Source organism: Sorghum bicolor, chromosome 10 (genome assembly GCF_000003195.3).
Source record: "Sorghum bicolor cultivar BTx623 chromosome 10, Sorghum_bicolor_NCBIv3, whole genome shotgun sequence".
Taxonomy (NCBI): domain Eukaryota; kingdom Viridiplantae; phylum Streptophyta; class Magnoliopsida; order Poales; family Poaceae; genus Sorghum; species Sorghum bicolor.
This window is the reverse complement of record NC_012879.2, coordinates 17,463,503-17,482,003: the sequence shown is the minus strand read 5'-3', so window position 1 is coordinate 17,482,003 and position 18,501 is coordinate 17,463,503. Positions and strand designations below refer to the sequence as shown.

At 45.0% G+C, this 18,501-nt stretch overlaps 1 protein-coding gene across 1 annotated transcript; it reads left to right on the top strand.

Annotated features, from left to right (window-relative positions):
• Window positions 14,099–15,655, top strand: LOC8072849. Its single transcript, XM_002438259.2, has one exon. It carries the CDS (start codon window positions 14,213–14,215, stop codon window positions 15,428–15,430), a length of 1,218 nt encoding a protein of 405 aa, XP_002438304.1. The 5' UTR covers window positions 14,099–14,212; the 3' UTR covers window positions 15,431–15,655.

Here is an 18,501-nt window from a genome sequence, read left to right as displayed (position 1 = left end):
GCTAACATCCTCGTCCCTGCCCAGGGGCCCCTCGGGTCATCTCGAACATGGGCATTCGCCGCTGCGCCAGCGGAAGCAAACTCCTCTTGTGGAAGGCGATTGCCACCGTGGCCGTGGTGACTTCGGCATCTCGCAACTTCTGAAGCCCCGCGAGAAGCGGGGCGAGCTTCTTCTGCTCCTCGGCCGGAGCACCCCACGCCCACTTCATGGGAACCTCCGTCACCATTTTCCCGGTGTACTTCGGCAGCAGGCCGCCGTCGTTCCGGAGGTAGAACCACCCGCTCTGCCACCCCCGGTTCGACGAGGGCATCGAACTCTAGATGTACAGCCCGGCCCGCTGCTGACGGAGCTGCAGCGTGCCGCCGCCGGCCCGCAGGGGGAATTTCTCCTTCCCCACGTAACGGGCCGCCATCTCCGCCTTGAAGAGGTGAAGCCAGAGATTCCAGTTGACTGGAACCCCCAGGAATCCCTCACAAACCGTGGTAAAGACGGCGGCCTGCATCACCAAGTTTGGGTTCAGGTTGTGTAACTCCACCTCGTAGTAGTGGAGGATGGCCCTGATCAGGCGGCCGGCCGGAACCCCGAACCCCCGGTCTAAGAACGACAGGAAGCACACCACATAACCCGGCGGCGGGTTTGGCTCCCTGTCGTTCGCGGAGGGAACGATCCACTCCGGGAACCCGACGTCCTTGAGAGGACGGAGAATCCCGGCCTTCACGCGCGCCTCCAGCGCGGACTTGCTCACATTGCTGGGCGGCCACGCCTCGACGCCGGCCATGGCTCCGGGAGGAAGAGGAGAGTCTGTGCGGTGGAGGTGGAAGAGATGGCGGCAGAAGAAGGGGTAGGAGGCAGAGGTTTTGTGGCACAGGAGCGAGAGGAAAGAAACCAAACCCACAGCAGCCGCTTTTATAGAAGGGGCGAGCCACGACCACGCCCCTGCGAGGAAGGCCAAGCGGGAGAGAGAGCAACCGTCGCCCACTCAGGTGAAAAACTCGAAGTGCCAACTCCCTCCGATTCCCGCGCCCGCCGCACGCGCGTATTAATTTCGCAGGCGAAACGTCCCATCCAGCCGGGGCGAGACGGCACGGCCGTTTCGAGTCCCCACGCACCGCGCCTCAAAAGGAGCGCCCTGAAAAGTTATGTCAGGACGGTTCCTTCCAGGGGACGCGGTGCCCGACCCCCCGCGGACCAAGCGTCACAGGGAGGTCTCCGTCGGGCACGAGATTCCGTCTCGACCCCGAGCTAAAGTTGCAAGGCGGTTTCACGTCGGGCGCAGATTCCGTCTCGCCCGACCCCGACACTAAAGAACGAGTCTGAAGAAAGCCTTTCGAGGCCCAAAACCCCCAGGCCATGGCCACCTACGTTCCAGAGGTTGCGAGACTGACCTGCGACACAGGTTCGAACAGTCGCCTCAGGATGACTGAGCGAGGGATGACTGGAGATGAGCACAATAGAGGCCAAGGTCCGAGCCCAACTGGGAGTCGGCGCATCTTTGCAAGTCATATCCGAGACCCATGCGGGTGTCATGTGAGTGGGATCCCATCGAGGGAGGCATCGAGCCCTCGGAACCTAACGAACGGTTCCGACATCCACCGTGACTGCCCTCGGGTACTTTTTGAGATGTGCCCATAAGGCCACTAGCCGACCCCTATCGAACGGGACTCGGACATCCACTCGGATCTACCCGCCTGTAGCTCCCGAGGAGCATCGTCACTCGCCCAACGAGGGTAGTACGACACGACCCACCCTCCTCCGAGCGAAAGGAAGAATGAGGGACGTAATTACAAGACGAGAAAGAACCTGATCGACCCTCGTGGGGAAAGGGCTCGGGGGCTTCCTCGCACCATGGGGACAGGCACTACGTGTAAAGAGCACGCAATCTATCCCTTAAAACACTCCAGACTATAGCTGTCAAGGGGTGAAAGCCTTTGAAGGAATAACACCATTCCTCCAAAAGGCTCGGGGGCTACACCCGGCGGGAGCGCTCGCGCGCACCGCCCGGAGAAAAGTAAAAGGCTCCGAGTCAACTACAGTCCGTGGGGAAAGAACCTCTAAAGAGGTGACCTCACCCCTTCAGAGGCTCGGGGGCTACTGTTGGGAACCATAATAAGGGATACCCAAATCAGAGCAATAAAAAATGCAAAGAAACACACTAACCACAATCATCAGGGCCTCGGACGCGAGTTCCGACTCGCCCGACCCCTCAGGGCCTCGGACGCAAGTTCCGACTCGCCCGACCCCTCAGGGCATCGGACGCGAGTTCCGACTCGCCCGACCAGGCTCGGGCGCCGGACCCCACTCCGCCTGGGTAGCAAGACTTCCACCGCACGGCGCCCGTACCCACGACATGACAGACGCAACGGCTTCCATACCGCGGCAGGGCAAGGCGATAACTATTCCAACCACCCTGGTCGCTGTGCCCTTACCTCTTTCACTGTGACGTACTGCCTCACAGTAGGAAGGGAATGGGGGAGGTTAATCAGCACCACTATTTGAGGTCACTTCCCACTATTGACAGCATGTGCAACAGTGCCGGCGACCCGACCCCCGCGACTCCTACAGGGCTCGGTAACGCTCTACAGGAACAGCCATACTGCCGACCATCCCCCAAGGATGAGATGGACCAGCTTCAACAGGGTCGGGACTGAGGTTTCACCATTCAACAAAAGAAATCTACTCTTGTAAAAACCTGTCTTCCCCTTGAGACTATAAAAGGGGAGCCGGGGTTCACAACTAAGGATAGGTCCAGAAGGCCAAGATCACACACACAACACTCTTTCTCAGAGCAGCGACCCGCACTCTGTCCACCACCAAGCCGAGACCTGGGACTTAGCCCTCTCTCGCAACCTGTTTGTACCCCCTACTACAAGCACCTTTGGGTGCAAGGTTATACAGAAATTCCGACCACACTGGACGTAGGGCATTCTTGGCCCGAACCAGTATAAACCCTCTGTGTCTCACTTGCATCACCATCCAAGCTTGGTCAGTCGCGCAGACTTATACTTGTTAGTGCCTAGACCGCGAGTCTAGACGCCGACAAGATGCATGCCGAAAAAATTTAGCTGGCCGCATGGGGAGATTTGCGCTGCAAAAATTTAGCTGGCTGCGCGAGGAGATTTGCATCTGCATGCACGAGTGAAGGCTAGAAGAAAAAATGCGGTCAGCATGGAAGCCGAAACGATTGGAAAGTCTATGGGCCCAGGCTGCATGCATGCATGGACATGAGAAGAAAGGAACAATCCGCGCGAGCCGCGGGCTCGGTTTAACGGCGCGGGACGGAGCAACTTTTCACGCGGTTATTTTAAAATGGAAATGAAGCGTCGTTTCTCGGAGCACATGGTAATTATTATGCTCCTTGGTCTCCGTGATTTTTGTGTCACGCCTAGTATCGTGAGACGGAGGGAGTATTAGCAATCTTAAATATGAAAAATAATTAGTATTTTGTTAATGCAAAAATGTATTATTTAATTTTAATATCTTAAAGCAGATGTTTTTGATAGAAAAATTTGTTTGTGCAATATTTAAACGTAAATTTTGTTTATTTATCATTATTTATCTCCAAAATCATGGTATACGTGATATTCACCATTACATCGGATTATTTTTTTAAATTTTTTCTCTATTTCTTATTTATTTATGCTTACAACAATATTCACCATTACATCGGATTATCTCTAACAACTTTATATTCAATTTTTTTTCATTTCAATTCATCAAATGGGTCATTTGAACAAGTTTGACCAAAGTCAAAGCATTGGTTTTTAGAAACACACACTTTGACCGAACCCTATATGGTCCCAACTGGAAAAGTAATGAATACAAAGTTTGTTGCACTCATCAAGTTCTACATTTTGTCTAATGGTCAACATTTCTTTTGGAAAAGTTTGAACCACTCAATTTTGAATTTTGAAAGAATTCATAGCCACGCATCGGTTTTCGGAACCCTAGATGGTCTCGAACGGAAAAGTCATGAGTACCAATATTGTTCCACTCATCAAAATCTACATTTAATATATAGACCATTTTTGCATTTGACAAAGTGTTGCGAAGGTGTAGTTCAAAATCCACAATTGACACATGTAGTTTCATATAGTTTGTGTGAGATTCAAGAATTGGTGGGTATTGTGAACTTAAACGTTCTCAAATGGAAAAATTGTTTATATAACAAGTTTAGATCTTGATGATATCTAACAACTTGGTATTCAAAATGTTTTCATTTTAAGTAATTTAGTTTGTCATTTGACCAAGTTTGACCAAAACCCGTCTTGGATTTTGAACAAATGTGCTTAGGATTGGCTCAAATTTATCCAAATGGAAAAATGGACAATATATCAAATGTAGATCTTGATGATCTATAACAACTTTGTATTCAATTTTTTTTTCATTTCAAGTCATCAAATGGGTCATTTGACCAAGTTTGACCAAAGTCAAAGCATTGGTTTTTAGAAACACACACTTTGACCGAACCCTATATGGTCGCAAATGGAAAAGTAATGAATACAAAGTTTGTTGCACTCATCACGTTCTACATTTTGTCTAATGGTCAACTTTTCTTTTGCAAAAGTTTGAACCACTCAATTTTGAATTTTGATAGAATTCATAGCCACGCATCGGTTTTCGGAACCCTAGATGGTCTCGAACGGAAAAGTCATGAATACCAATATTGTTCCACTCATCAAAATATACATTTATTATATAGACCATTTTTGCATTTGACAAAGTGTTGCGAAGGTGTAGTTCAAAATCCACAATTGACACATGTAGTTTCATATAGTTTGTGTGAGATTCAAGAATTGGTGGGTATTGTGAACTTCAACTTTCTCAAATGGAAAAATTGTTTATATAAAAAGTTTAGATCTTGATGATATCTAACAACTTGGTATTCAAAATTTTTTCATTTTAAGTAATTTAGTTTGTCATTTGACCAAGTTTGACCAAGCTTGACTATTTTTGCATTTGACAAATAATTGACACATCTCTTATAATAGCAAACTTAAATGTCATTTCATTATTTGAAATGATATAAAATAAGAAAAACTAATATAAACATCTTAAGTTACAATTGTCACATACACATACTCTATTGCAATCTATTTATTAGGCGGGCACAATAGTGATCTTCTTTTTTACGTATGTTCCTTGGTCATGATCTTGACGTAACCATGGAGTGTCCTCAGCATTTATCAGTATGCTCGGATCTTTGGTCACATTGAAAGGCGTGATTCGGTCATCCCTTTCATAATCTTCTGGAATATCTCACTTGTCCTCAGTTCCCACAATGTTTCTTTTCCCTGAGAGAACTATATGGCGTTTTGGCTCATTTGTTGATTTGTTGTCATTTTTCCCTCTCTTCTGTTTTGTAGCATGTCTTTCACATAGAACACCTGATTCACATCAGCAGCAAGGACCAATGGTTCATCTTTGTAACCAACATTGTTGAGGTCCACTGTTGTCATTCCATAGTCTTTGTCAACTGTCACCCCGCCTCCGGTAACCTTCACCCATTGGCACCAGAACAAAGAGATTTTAAAATTAGGTGCGTAGTCTAGTTCCCAAATCTCCTCTATACGGTCATAATATGTTTGTCTGTTTCCATTCGGGTCTATGGCGTCTACGCGAACTCCACTATTTTGGTTCGTGCTTCTTTTATCTTGGCCTAGGGTGTAAAATGTATTTCCATTTATCTCGTACCCTTTGTACGTGAGGATGTGCCATGATGGTTGCCTAGCCAACAAATACAGTTGCTCATCAATCTGGTCATTACCCTGACATTCTTTTCGTAACCAATCACTGAAAGTGTCTATGTGCTGACGCATAAACCAAGCTTCATTCTTCTCTGGGAATTGCGATCGTAGGAAGTCCTTGTGTTTCGTGACATACGGCTCCACCACGGATGAGTTTTGAAGAACTGTGTAGTGTGCTTTATTGAAAGAATCGTCCCCCGTACCGATGTATGTTTTCTTTCCTAGTGTTCCCTTTCCACTCAGTCTCCCATCGTGGCGCGATTCAGGAACACCAATTGGGTCAAGTTCAGGAATGAATTCAACACAGAACTCAATGACCTCCTCTGTCCCATAGCCCTCGGCGATGCTTCCTTCTGGCCGAGCACGTTGGTGAACATATTTTTTCAGAACTCCCATAAACCTCTCAAAGGGAAACATATTATGTAGGAACACAGGACCCAGAATATTGATCTCCTTGACCAGATGAACTAGGAGGTGTGTCATGATATCAAAGAAGGATGGAGGGAACACTAACTCAAAGCTGACAAGACATTGATCCACATCATTCTGTAGAGCAGCTAGTTCCAGTGGATTGATTGCCTTCTGAGAAATTGCATTGAGGAATGCACATAGCTTTACGGTGGCCAGACGTACATGTGGAGGTAGAATTCCTCTTAATGCAACTGGAAGCAATTGCGTCATAAGCACATGGTAGTCATGCGACTTTAAGTTCAGAAATTTCTTCTCAGGCACATTAATTATACCTTTTATATTAGAGGAGAATCCAGATGGGACCTTGATGCTGCTTAAGCATTCAAACATGATTTCTTTCTCTTCATTGCTAAGAGTGTAGCTAGCAGGTCTTAAATATTGGCATCCATCATCTGTCTTCTCTGGATGCAGGTTGTCTCGTTCTTCCATGCGTTGCAAGTCTTGTCGTGCTTCAAGTGAATCCTTATGCTTACCATATACACCCATGAATCCTAGAAGGTTCACACAAAGATTCTTTGTTAGGTGCATGACGTCGATCGCATTCTGGACCTCTAGGACTTGCCAATAGGGTGCTCCCAAAATATTGACTTCTTCTTCCACATGGGTGCATGACCCGCTGCATCTTTTGGAACTGGTTGGCTGCCTTGTCCCTTACCAAAAACTACTTTCACATCCTTAACCATCTCAAATACATCTTCTCCAGTTCTGTTGCGAGGCTTGCATCGGTGGTCTGCCTTACCTTTAAAATGCTTTCCTTTCTTTCTAACTGGGTGATTCATAGAAAGAAATCGACGATACCCAAGGTACACGACATTTCTACATTTTTTCAAATATATACTATCAAGGTCATCAAAACAATGTGTGCATGCATTATATCCCTTGTTTGTCTGCCCTGAAAGATTACTTAGAGCAGGCCAATCATTGATTGTCACAAACAACAGTGCTCGTAGGTCGAAGTGTTCCTGTTTGTACTCATCCCACACACGAACACCTGTTTCACTCCATAAAAGAAGGAGTTCTTCAATTAATGGCCTTAGATAGACATCAATGTCATTGCCCGGTTGCTTCGGGCCTTGGATGAGCACCGGCATCATAATGAACTTTCGCTTCATGCATAACCATGGAGGAAGGTTGTAGATACATAGTGTAACAGGCCAAGTGCTATGACTACTGCTTTGCTCACCAAAAGGATTCATACCATCCGTACTTAAAGCGAACCTTAAGTTTCTTGCGTCTTTTGCAAACTCTAGAAATTCCCTGTCTATTGCTCTCCACTGGGACCCATCAGCAGGGTGTCTCAACATGCTGTCTACTTTACGGTCTTCTTTGTGCCACCGCAACAATTTTGTATTGTCCTTATTTCTAAAAAGACGTTTCAGACGTGGTATTATAGGAGCATACCACATAACCTTTGCAGGGATTTTTTTCTGGGACGTTCTTCCCCCTCAACATCGTCAGGGTCATCTCGCCTGATCTTATACCGTGATGCTTTACATACGGGGCATTCATCTAAATTCTCGAAGTCCTTGCCACGGTATAGGATGCAGTCGTTAGGACATGCATATATCTTTTTGATTTCTAATCCCAAAGGACAGACGATCTGTTTTGCTTCGTACGTAGTAGTGGGCAGTTCATTAGGCTTCGGCAGCATTTTTTTGGATCTTCAGTAATAGCCCAAATGCTTTATCGGATACACCATTCTGTGCCTTCCATTTTAACAATTCTAGTGTTGTACCCCGTTTTTTTTGCCCATCCTGGACAGATGGGTATAGTAATTTCTTGTGATCTTCTAACATGTGGTCAAACTTTATCTTCTCTTTTTCACTTTCGCAATCTTTTTGTGCATCACGAATGACATCACCAAGAGCATCATCTTTAACAGGTGCGCCTTCTGCACCTGCCTCATCTTCAGCTTCTCCCATTGCTGTATCACCGAAATCACCGTATTGAGCAATAATGTCGTAAGGCTCCAACTGTTCTTCTTCACCTTCTTCCATCATTATCCCGTTTTCTCCATGCTTGGTCCAACAAATATTGTTTGGCATAAAACCCGACTTCAACAAATGTGAGTGAATATTTCTAGAGCTAGAATATTCCTTCAAATTCTGACACAAGGCACATGGGCACCATATGAATCCATCCCGCTTGTTTTCCTCGGCCACTCTTAAGAAATAATGCACACCATCAATGAATTCTTTGGAGCGGCGATCGGCATTGTACATCCAATGACGTGTCATTGTCTGTATTGCAACATAAAGTATTATAAGTTTCTAATTTTTTATAAAGAAATTAAAGTAACAAATAACCTAAAATTCTCTATTTCTGGTTTTTCTAAACCAACAAAATTAAAAAGACATAAAAGTTCTCTATTTTCTAACTAATCATGAAATGTGGCATGCATACTAGTTATAATTAACTAATTAACCATGTCATAAAGTGCAAATTAAAGAAATATAAGTTTCTAATTTTTAATAGAGAAATTAAAGTAACAAAAAACCTAAAATTCTCTATTTCTAATTTTTCTAAACAACCAAAATTAAAAAAGCACAAAAGTTATCTATGTTTCTAACTAATCATTAAATGTGGTATGCATACTAGTTATAATTAACTAATTAACCTTGTCATAAATTGCAAATTAAAGTATTATAAGTTTCTAATTTTTAATAGAGAAATTAAAGTAACAAAAAACCTAAAATTCTCTATTTCTAATCTTTCTAAACAAGCAAAATTAAAAAAGCACAAAAATTCTCTATTTTCCTAAATAATCATGAAATGTGGTATGCATACTAGTTATAATTAACTAACTAAATCGGTCAAAAATTGCAAATTAAAGTATTATATGTTTTTAATTTTTTTCTAAACTAATTAAAATAAAAAACATATTATCACTATTTCTCTAAAAAAACGCGTCGCTTTTGAAATGGCGATGAAGCTAATAACCTCTTAAAAAAACCATAAAATAAAAAACAATATACATAACACTAGGAAATGACATATGCCGCATCTAAATGTTGAGAAGATGAAGCTAGTGACCTCTTAACAAGTCGATGACGGTGTAGAAACGATGAAATGAATCAATAGCCGGAGATGAGAGCAAGAACAAGCAACTCCAAATGAAGAACACAGCAACAGAATGAAGATCGATGGGCTCGGCCAAGGGAAGAAGAGTTCAAATATCGGGAGGGACATTTAGTCCCGGTTCCTTTTAAAAACCGGGTCTAAATTCCAACACTAGTCCCGGCTGGTGGGACGGACCGGGACAAGAACTTTTAATCCCGGTTGGTGGTACCAACCGGGACTAAAGGCTAGGCTTTTTGAAAGGTCCTAATATGGCTAAAGGGGGAGGGGTGAATAGCCTATTTAAAAATTCTACAAAAACACTAGAGCAAGAGGTTAGTAAATAACAAAGCAAAGCTTTTTGCTCTAGCTCTAAAGGAGTGTTTGCAAGCCACCTACCCAACAATTTCTAGTTGCTATGATCACTATGCACACAAGAACTAAGTCTCTACTTACACTAGAGAGCTACCTAAAGTTTCTATACAAGAAGTAAGCTACTCTAGTTTGCAAGAAAGTAAGAGAGAGTGATCTTTATACCACCGCGTAGAGGGGATGAGCCAATCACAATATTATGAAATCCAATCACCGGGAGAAATCCAATCAACAAACACAATGGAGACACAAAATTTTTCTCCCGAGGTTCACGTGCTTACCGGCACGCTACGTCCCCGTTGTGTCGACCAACACTTGGTGGTTCGGTGGCTAAGAGGTGTAGCACGAACCTCGTTCTCACTAGGACACCACAAGAACCTACCCACAAGTGAGGTAGCTCAATGACACGAGCACTTTACTAGAGTTACCTTTTGGCTCTCCGCCGGGGAAGGTACAAGACCCCTCACAATCACCGGGAGATGGCCACAAACAATCACCAACTCGTGCCAAAGCTCCTCCGCTGCTCCAAGCCGTCTAGGTGGCGGCAACCACCAAGAGTAACAAGAAAACCGCAGCCAAATCGATCCCCAAGTGCCACTAGATGCAATCACTCAAGCAAATGCACTTGGAATCACTCCCAATCTCACAAAGATGTTTAATCTATGAAGGAGATGAGTGGGAGGAGTTTGCTTAGGCTCACAAGGATGTCTAGTAGTCAAGAATGCCAAAGGAGTAAGCCTCAAGCCGGCCAAACATGTATTTATAGACCCTCAAACAAAAAGAGCCGTTGGCTCTGTCACTGGGCAAAACTCGGGGTCACCGGACGCTCTTAAAGGGGCACCGGACGCTCAGCCCTTGCGTCCGGTGCTCCAACGTCAGCCACGTGTGGCCTTTTGAACTTCTCGTGTTAGAGTCTAACGGTCACCTGCAGTGCACCGGACGCTGAGCAAGTTAGCACCGGACGCGTCCGGTGCACACCGAACTCATGCGCAGAGAGGTCTGCAAACCTGCGGGTCACCGGACGCTAAGCACCGGTAGCGTCCGGTGCTCACCGGACCCATGCGCAGAGAGGCTCGCAAAACGCCCGCACACCGGACGCTCACCACCGGACGCACAGGCCTGCGTCCGGTGCCTGTCGTCCGGTGCCTTACCCTAGCTGGGCCAGGCACTGTCTGCACCGGACGCTCAGACGTAGCGTCCGGTGCTCCAGAAGCCAGCGTCCGGTGAGTGTTTTCTCAACGAGAAACAGTCCCGCGACTTCTCCAAATTTTCCACCGGCGCAATAGAAAATATGCACTTCATTTTCTGGAACCCATCCTCTCTCTACCCTTCAAACTCCAACTCCCTTCTCAAAGTGTGCCAACACCACAAAGTATGTACCAACAAGTGCACGTGTGTTAGCATTTTCACAAACATTTTCTTCGAAGGAGTTAAGTTAGCTCACTAGGTTCTAAATGCATGCACATGAACAATGACACCTAGTGGCACTTGATAACCGCTTAGCCAAAGAATTCCCCTCTTTATAGTACCGCTATCTATCCTAAATGTGATCACACCCTCTATGGTGTCTTGATCACCAAAACCAAAACCTTAAGCAATACCTTTGCCTTGATCTCCATAGGATTTTGTTTTCTCTTTCTTCTTTTCCAAGTTGAGCACTTGATCATCTTGTGGTCATCACCATCATCACCATGATCATCACTTGCTCCATCACTTGGCATGTACCAACCTCATTAAGTCTACACACTTAGTATAGAGGTTAGTACTAGGGTTTCATCAATTATCCAAAACCAAACTAGGGCTTTCACTTTTGTCCCGGTTGGTGAGACCAACCAGGACTAAAGGTCCCCTCTGCCGATGTCTGACACAATAGCCGTTCGGTAGGGGACTTTTAGTCTTGGTGAGACCAACCGGGACTAAAAGTCCTCTGCCCAACCGGGACTAAATATGTTTTTGTCCCGGACGCTGTTTGGGCCGAGATTATTGTTTATTTTGGGCAAGTGACCAAAAGCCTGTTCTGTAGTAGTGTTTATACCCTATATATTTATTTATATATATGCTACCTTCGAAAGAATATATTAGCTATGGTTTTTGGCATTGTTGTAGTATGAGGATCATTCGATTAGTGAGCCAGAGCTCTCAATTCTCTGTGTAAATGGAGAAGTGATTTTTGTGTGATCGTCACCTGACTGAGTTTTTGCTGTTTGGATGAGGTAGAATGATTGTTACGGAGAAGTTGCTCCAAGGAGCACTGCCAAACGCCTCCTTAAGGTGTTCGTGTGTTTAGGGATGCTTGTGTGTGCATGTGACATTCCAGTGTGTATTGTGCGTCAAAAGAAAAAAAAGGTTCGAGCCTTTGCATCTCACATTGCAGCGGGCCGGGGGTGATTGTATTTATTTGTGCGCTTGAGGTGTTTTTTAAAGCTTCACTCCCTAATTTTTGGCTTCAGCTACTTGATTTTTCAGATCCATTAATTCCAGTGAGGCAGTAGAAAAGTGATTCTAGTGGGAATTTAATAGGAGCCATGATGAGCAGTGTTTTTTTCTTCTTAGCATAGCTTTCAGCGTAAATGGAGGAAAGTGTTCTCTATGAAATCCTCACCAGAATTTATGTGAGTTTTTGAAGTTTAGGTGACCAAAAGTAAATTCTCGTGCAGAAACTGCTCGAAATAGCGCTGTCAAAAGAACACGTTAGACTATGTCTAACAACAACACTGAAAATACAAGACTCATTCCATGTTTAGATAGCACACTTGTTGGATTTATTATGGGTTAGACCCATTTAGATTTAATAAATCAATAAACTCTATGGTGTGTAATTATGGACAATATATATATTGTACCAAATAGGAGCAAGTCCAAGGGTTGGAGTGGCTGGCTGATGGCTGATGGTATGGGAGTTTCAACTCAATTATGTGGGAGTTTCAACTCATTATCTGCGGGTGTTTCGATAATTAATTGAGGGAGTTTCAACTCCGCGTGAAAACCCTTCAGATGCCCGTCTCCTCAGCCGCCAGTAGGGGAGTCCCTTCCCCTCCTCTTCTCTCCAGCCACAAGGATAAATAGGAGACTCATCTCCTTGGTACAACAAGTGAGAATACACAGATCACAGTTCCGTTGCAAAGTAGGAATCCCCATCTCGTAACTTCGCGCGCACGGAGGAGCGAGAGGGCAGGTGCCTCCGGAGCTCTTGTCGTTCGAGACCTTGCACGAGGGATCGGCAATTAGGTTTTTGGGGAGCGTCTACGCGACTGCCCAACAACATTGCTGCTGTTCATCTTCTTCCCGGAGGTCTCTTGGTGTTGCCGGTCGCCGTCTTCTCCTTCCCGGTGATTGGTTCGTCGTCTTCACCTTCGTCTCTACTCCATGGCGATCGAGGAAGGACAAAGTTCTAGAAATCTGAATGCGCAAGTCTCAGGGTATGATCTGTTCGTCTTCCCTCAGTTTTACGTCGTTCTGTTTCTGTTTGTTTCAGTAGCTCTGTCGTGGAGGTTCAATAGTTGTGTCATACCTGTTTCAGTAGGTCTGTTTAGTTGTTTCAGAAGATATCTGTTGTCTGTTCCTGTTATGTTTAAGTTCTGCGTATATGCCTCTGTTCTACAATTCTGTTGTTTCGCTAGTATCTGTTTTTCTGTTTTAGTTCATCTGTTTATCTGTTTCGATAGTTATATCATGTTTGGTGCTGTTACAGATAATTATATACCATGCTATGCTTTGATATTTGATATGCTTTTTTATCATGGTTACATGTCGTAATTATGATTCATGTCATATTTATATTTATCAGTAATATCATATATGTCATCATCATATTGTTAATTTATAGAATTAAAATGACATAGAAATTGCCTAATAATGTAACAGCACTACAGGCAAAGATTCAATACTAACGACGACAAAACCAAAAAAAAACTCTTTCCACAAATAGGTATTTAGAAGAGAGGATATTTATATTTAAGTTGTGTATCTCTAACATCCGAAACGAGTATCCTCGTAAATAATTTCTTTGCATGCGTGCTAGCTGCAGATGAGAGCGTGTGCAGCACCGCATCGCCGCCGTCCAAGTGAGATGGAGATCAGCATCGCATGCAGATGATGACGTGATGAAGTTGTGATCCGCTAAAATTTTGGATGGGATCGTGGCCTGCGCCGCTGCGCGGTATCGTCTAACCGAGCTTCCATCAAGTCACATCAAGTCATCAACGGTAGAGATGCGGTGCTGCACAGACCATCATCTACAGCACGCACGTAGAGAATTTTTTTCGGTCTCTTATTCGTTAGGAGATAGTCTTAGTGATTGTAGTACACTCGAATGACCTATTCTTATGGCTACTAGATGACCGTCGTTCAGGGAGTTTGTTATCTAATAGATCGTGTGCCAGTAATTAAAGATCAGTACACGCGGGTGCGTAGCGTGTGTAGGATCTGATCTCAATCCTCACGACGTCGAGAAGTCTTGAAAAATCCAGCGCCGCGCGCATGCAGTTCTCCATCCATCGCGGCCGGTAAACCCTGACCAAATTTGTCTCCCAGCTCTCCGGCCGCTGCCTCTCGAACACTACCAAATAATGGCGTCGTCGTCGTCGTCGTCATCGCCGGCGCCACTGTGGGTCGCCCTTGGCCGCGTCACCCTCGTGCAGCACGACTCCATCAAGGACCCTGGGGACGTCTCCCTCAAGCTAGCCCTGCCGCCGCGCGCCTCGACACTCACGGTACCCATGAGCGTCCACCCCAAGCCGGACTACGACGACACCGACAGGCACCCATACGTGATCGCGGCGGCTGACGCCGGTCTCCTCCTCCACGTCTCTCACTGGCCCTTCGTCGGCTTCGACCTAGATCGCGACCCGCCGGGCATCGTCCTCGTCGCGCGTGACTTCCTCCGCGGCGCCGGACCGGGGGAGGCCATCGCCGCCTCCGTCGTTCGCATCCCCGACCGGGACCGTCGTCAATGCCAGGCCGGCATCTCCAGCATAAAAAACACTGGCCTCGTCTCCCTGCCCGGCAGCGGCGGCGCCGACTACGCCGTCGCCGAGCTCTACATTTCCGCCAGCGACGAGGACGACGACGACGGCGACGACGACGACCGCGCCACCCTCCTCTTCTTCCGCTCCAGGGCCGACTCGTGGGTGCAGAAGGATCTGAGGTGCCCCTCCATGTCCGGCCGGCGCTGGATGTGGTCCTCCCACGACGTGATCGGCCACGACGGCAAGCTCTGGTGGGTGAACCTCGTGTGGGGTCTCCTCGGCTGCGACCCCTTCGCTGACGAGCCCGTGCTGCACCACGTGCCGCTGCAGGAGACGTACCCGATCGGGCACACGGCGGAGGTGCTGCAGGACATCGAGAGGCGGCGGATGGTGAGGGTGAGCCAGGGCAAGCTGCGGTTCGTGGAGCTCGCCTGCCACAAGGAGGAGGAGGAGGAGGAGGAGACGCTGCTGGTGGTGTGGACGCTGGTCTTCGGCCGGGGCACCTTCACGCGGTGGCAGCACCACCGCGTGGCGAGGCTGGCGAGCATCTGGGCGAGCGACAGCTACAGAGCCACAGGGCTGCCGGCGCAGGTGCCTGCTCTGGCGCTCCTTCACCCCAGCAACCCGGACGTGGTCTACCTGTACCTAGAGCAGTACCTCTTCGGTGTCAACGTGGCCCAGAGCATGGTTGTCGACTTCGTTCGCAGGCCATGCAAACTGGTCGAGGTGGTCGCTGGTCACAAGCGCCCACCGCCGGTCAGCTGGCGGCACTTCCTCGCTTGGGAGTTGCCATGCTCGCTTGCCGGTGGTAAGACATAACATATACCACGCTTCATGTTGTTAATTGCTCCGTATGATCGATCCTCTCAAGGATGGACAGCGTAAAACATTCAAGGCAAATTATGCGGGCTATATCTCATTTCTATTTTTTTTTTGTATTTTTGAAATTTGTATGTAGCAATACTGTTGAGAGTGTGTTCGTCTGATCTGATTGGTGGAATTGCTCACAAATGATCACACATATGTGAATGGATAAAAGTGTTGTGTGGACTCCTTCATCACAAGACGGTTTTTTTTGCCCTTAAGGGCACATGCCCTCACTCGCCCACCTATTGGATTCACTTTGAGAAGTGTGCAAACACACATCTCAAAGTAGTTTCGCATTGAGATGTGTGTTTGCACACTTCTCAAAGCGAGTCCAATAAGTGGAAGAGTGAGGGCACACGACCTTAAAGACAAAATAAACTTTACCCTTCATCAGGCGCGAGTATAGGTGCCGGCGTGGGCATCCACAAGGTCCAACCCGTGGCTAAGGCCGGGTTAGTTAGGAAAGGCAGTGAAATGGAGGATTTTAAGGAGATTTGTTTGGCTACTATTGTTAAAGCATTTCCAAGAGTACCATATATGCCTTCATAATTCTTGTTGTTTGGTAAGATTAGAAAAAAAAACTCTCCAACGACTCCTAAGTCAAATTCTCGCAAAAACTTTTGGCACTTGGGAACACACCCCTATCATGCCTAACTTTACACGGACTAGTGGTTGCGCGGATAGAGCTTTCCCGTGCGTCTTCTATCTTTGCGCGTGGACTTTTGCCACGATTGGCCTGCTAGGCTTGCCATCGCTATCTTGGCCTACTAGGTTTGCCTTGGCCGTTTCTATCTTCTCTCATGGTCGACGATGTCTCTACGCCTGACCGTGGCCGACTGCTGCTGTTGTGTGCTAGGCCGTGGCACCTTCTAGCGGCTGTGGCACTCTGCTGGGCAGTTGTTAGCCTGGTCACAGGGTATTATTGATTTATTCAGCTATATTTGTAGACTCATCTCAATATAGAGGTAGATATTGAACAAGCATGGTTATGGGATTGGATGGGGAGGTTTCTTTGGAGGACCTTAGTATCCCCATGACACAAGAGTCCTTGCAAGGTAACCTGTGGGTTGTCACTGGCGTGGCTGGCTAGAAGATTGGCATGGTCTCTGGGAGGTGACGGTGGCCGACAGGGAGGAGATAGTGCATAAGGGTTTCACATGACATTATGAAGTTGCGCATAATTTTTTTCACATGACATTATAAGGGTTTCACATGACAAAATGCTGTAGGACCAAAATTTGATGTTTTTTTGGAAGTCATTTATTGGAAACTCTTGAAGATGATCTTTTTTTCCCTCCCAATTCCATTTTGGGAGTTACAAAACTATATATTTTTAGGAAAAAATAGGATACTCTTGAGGATGCTCTCAGGAGGTGCACCTATATCTTATAAAGGCAATTAGATTGTAATTAATTAGGATTATCAAAGATGAAACCTTTTTTTTTTTTGATCGGCAAAGATGAAACCTTCCATAGTAGCTATACGCGGTTCTTCAGCCACTGCCGCTGGCGACAAAACCACCACGCCATTGCCTCGCGATCTCTTGCGCTGTAACTCCCAATCCGCTGCTCCTCTGATCCCCTCTACATACATCATGCCGCCCAGACCGCATGAAAAAGTATGCCAGCAACGTTGCATTCAAGATGTGAATGTAGTCGTAGTAATTTGTTAATGCATATGGACATATAATAATTATCTAGTAATGACAATATACTATCTCACATTGCCTTTCTTCTTTCTGCAAGGTAGCTTAATCCTTTGTTGTGAATATTAGAAATGTCTTGAATATGCGGATGAATAATGACAAATACTCTCTCTGTTTTAAATTATAAGTTGTTTTGGTTTTCTAGGAACATAGATTTCTATATAATTTAGTATATACTATATCTAAAATACGTAGTAAAGACTATGTATATCTATAAAAATCATAATGTACTTGAGCTTTAATATGGTATACATCTAAATAATTTTGAGCTGTATATTTAATTAGGTCTAAATAATTATGATCACATATCCTTCTAGGAGAGGCAATAGGTTACATATGTTCTATTTTGAAAAAAGTCTATATTACTCCCTCCAAGTTGGCCTATGTCTAAATAACCCCTAAACTAACATTTGGCTTAATTTACTCTCTCGAACTATTTATGTTGGTACAACTAACACCTTATAAAGAGATTTTTTTTTCTTTTTTGCTTCTCTATGTACAAATTATATTTTTAGAATTTTACGAGGTGATAGAGGACAACTAATACATGGAAAAACAAAAATAACAAATCATGTTAAGGGGTAAACTAGACCAACTAAAATAGTTGGAGGGTGTAATAAATTGAACCAAAAATAAGCTTAGAGGGTAATCTGGACATACGACAAACTTGAGGAAAGTAATTTGGACCTTTTCCTTTTATTTTCTAATAAAATAGGATAATGGGGAAACAAATCTTTGGACTAGATATTAATTTCAAGCGTGATTCGTTGCAATGACCACACGCAAGCATGATTTATGTATTTAGTGCTTTATTACCATGTTCGAAAAATATAATCCAAATATTTAGATAGTTGTATATATATTAATTAGATCTCTAATAGAAATATTTTTTTGGAACATAATATCAATTGCTCTAATAAGTCAGAGCTAGATTAAGACACAAGCGGCATTAACTTATTCTCAAATGCATATATATTGTGGAATGATTAAATTACTTCTTTTTCATCAGTAAAATGGTATTAGAGCAATAACAATGGGGAATGGAGAAACTATTTCCACATATTTATTACACTACTCCAATAAGTATTTTTGGAGGTAGATATTTTTCATTTATAGAGGCAGATAAGTTGACTGCCTCTATTAAATAAATGTATATGTTAATAGCCATTTTCCTTAATTAAAAGGTAATTTAATATATACTGAAGTAGATTAAGAGACATGTAGGGGTGTTAGAGCATCTTCAATAGTTTGACATTCGACTTGCTCATCCTTAACTTTTTTTTGGCAAAGAAAAAACCCTCTTCAACAGATTGGCATC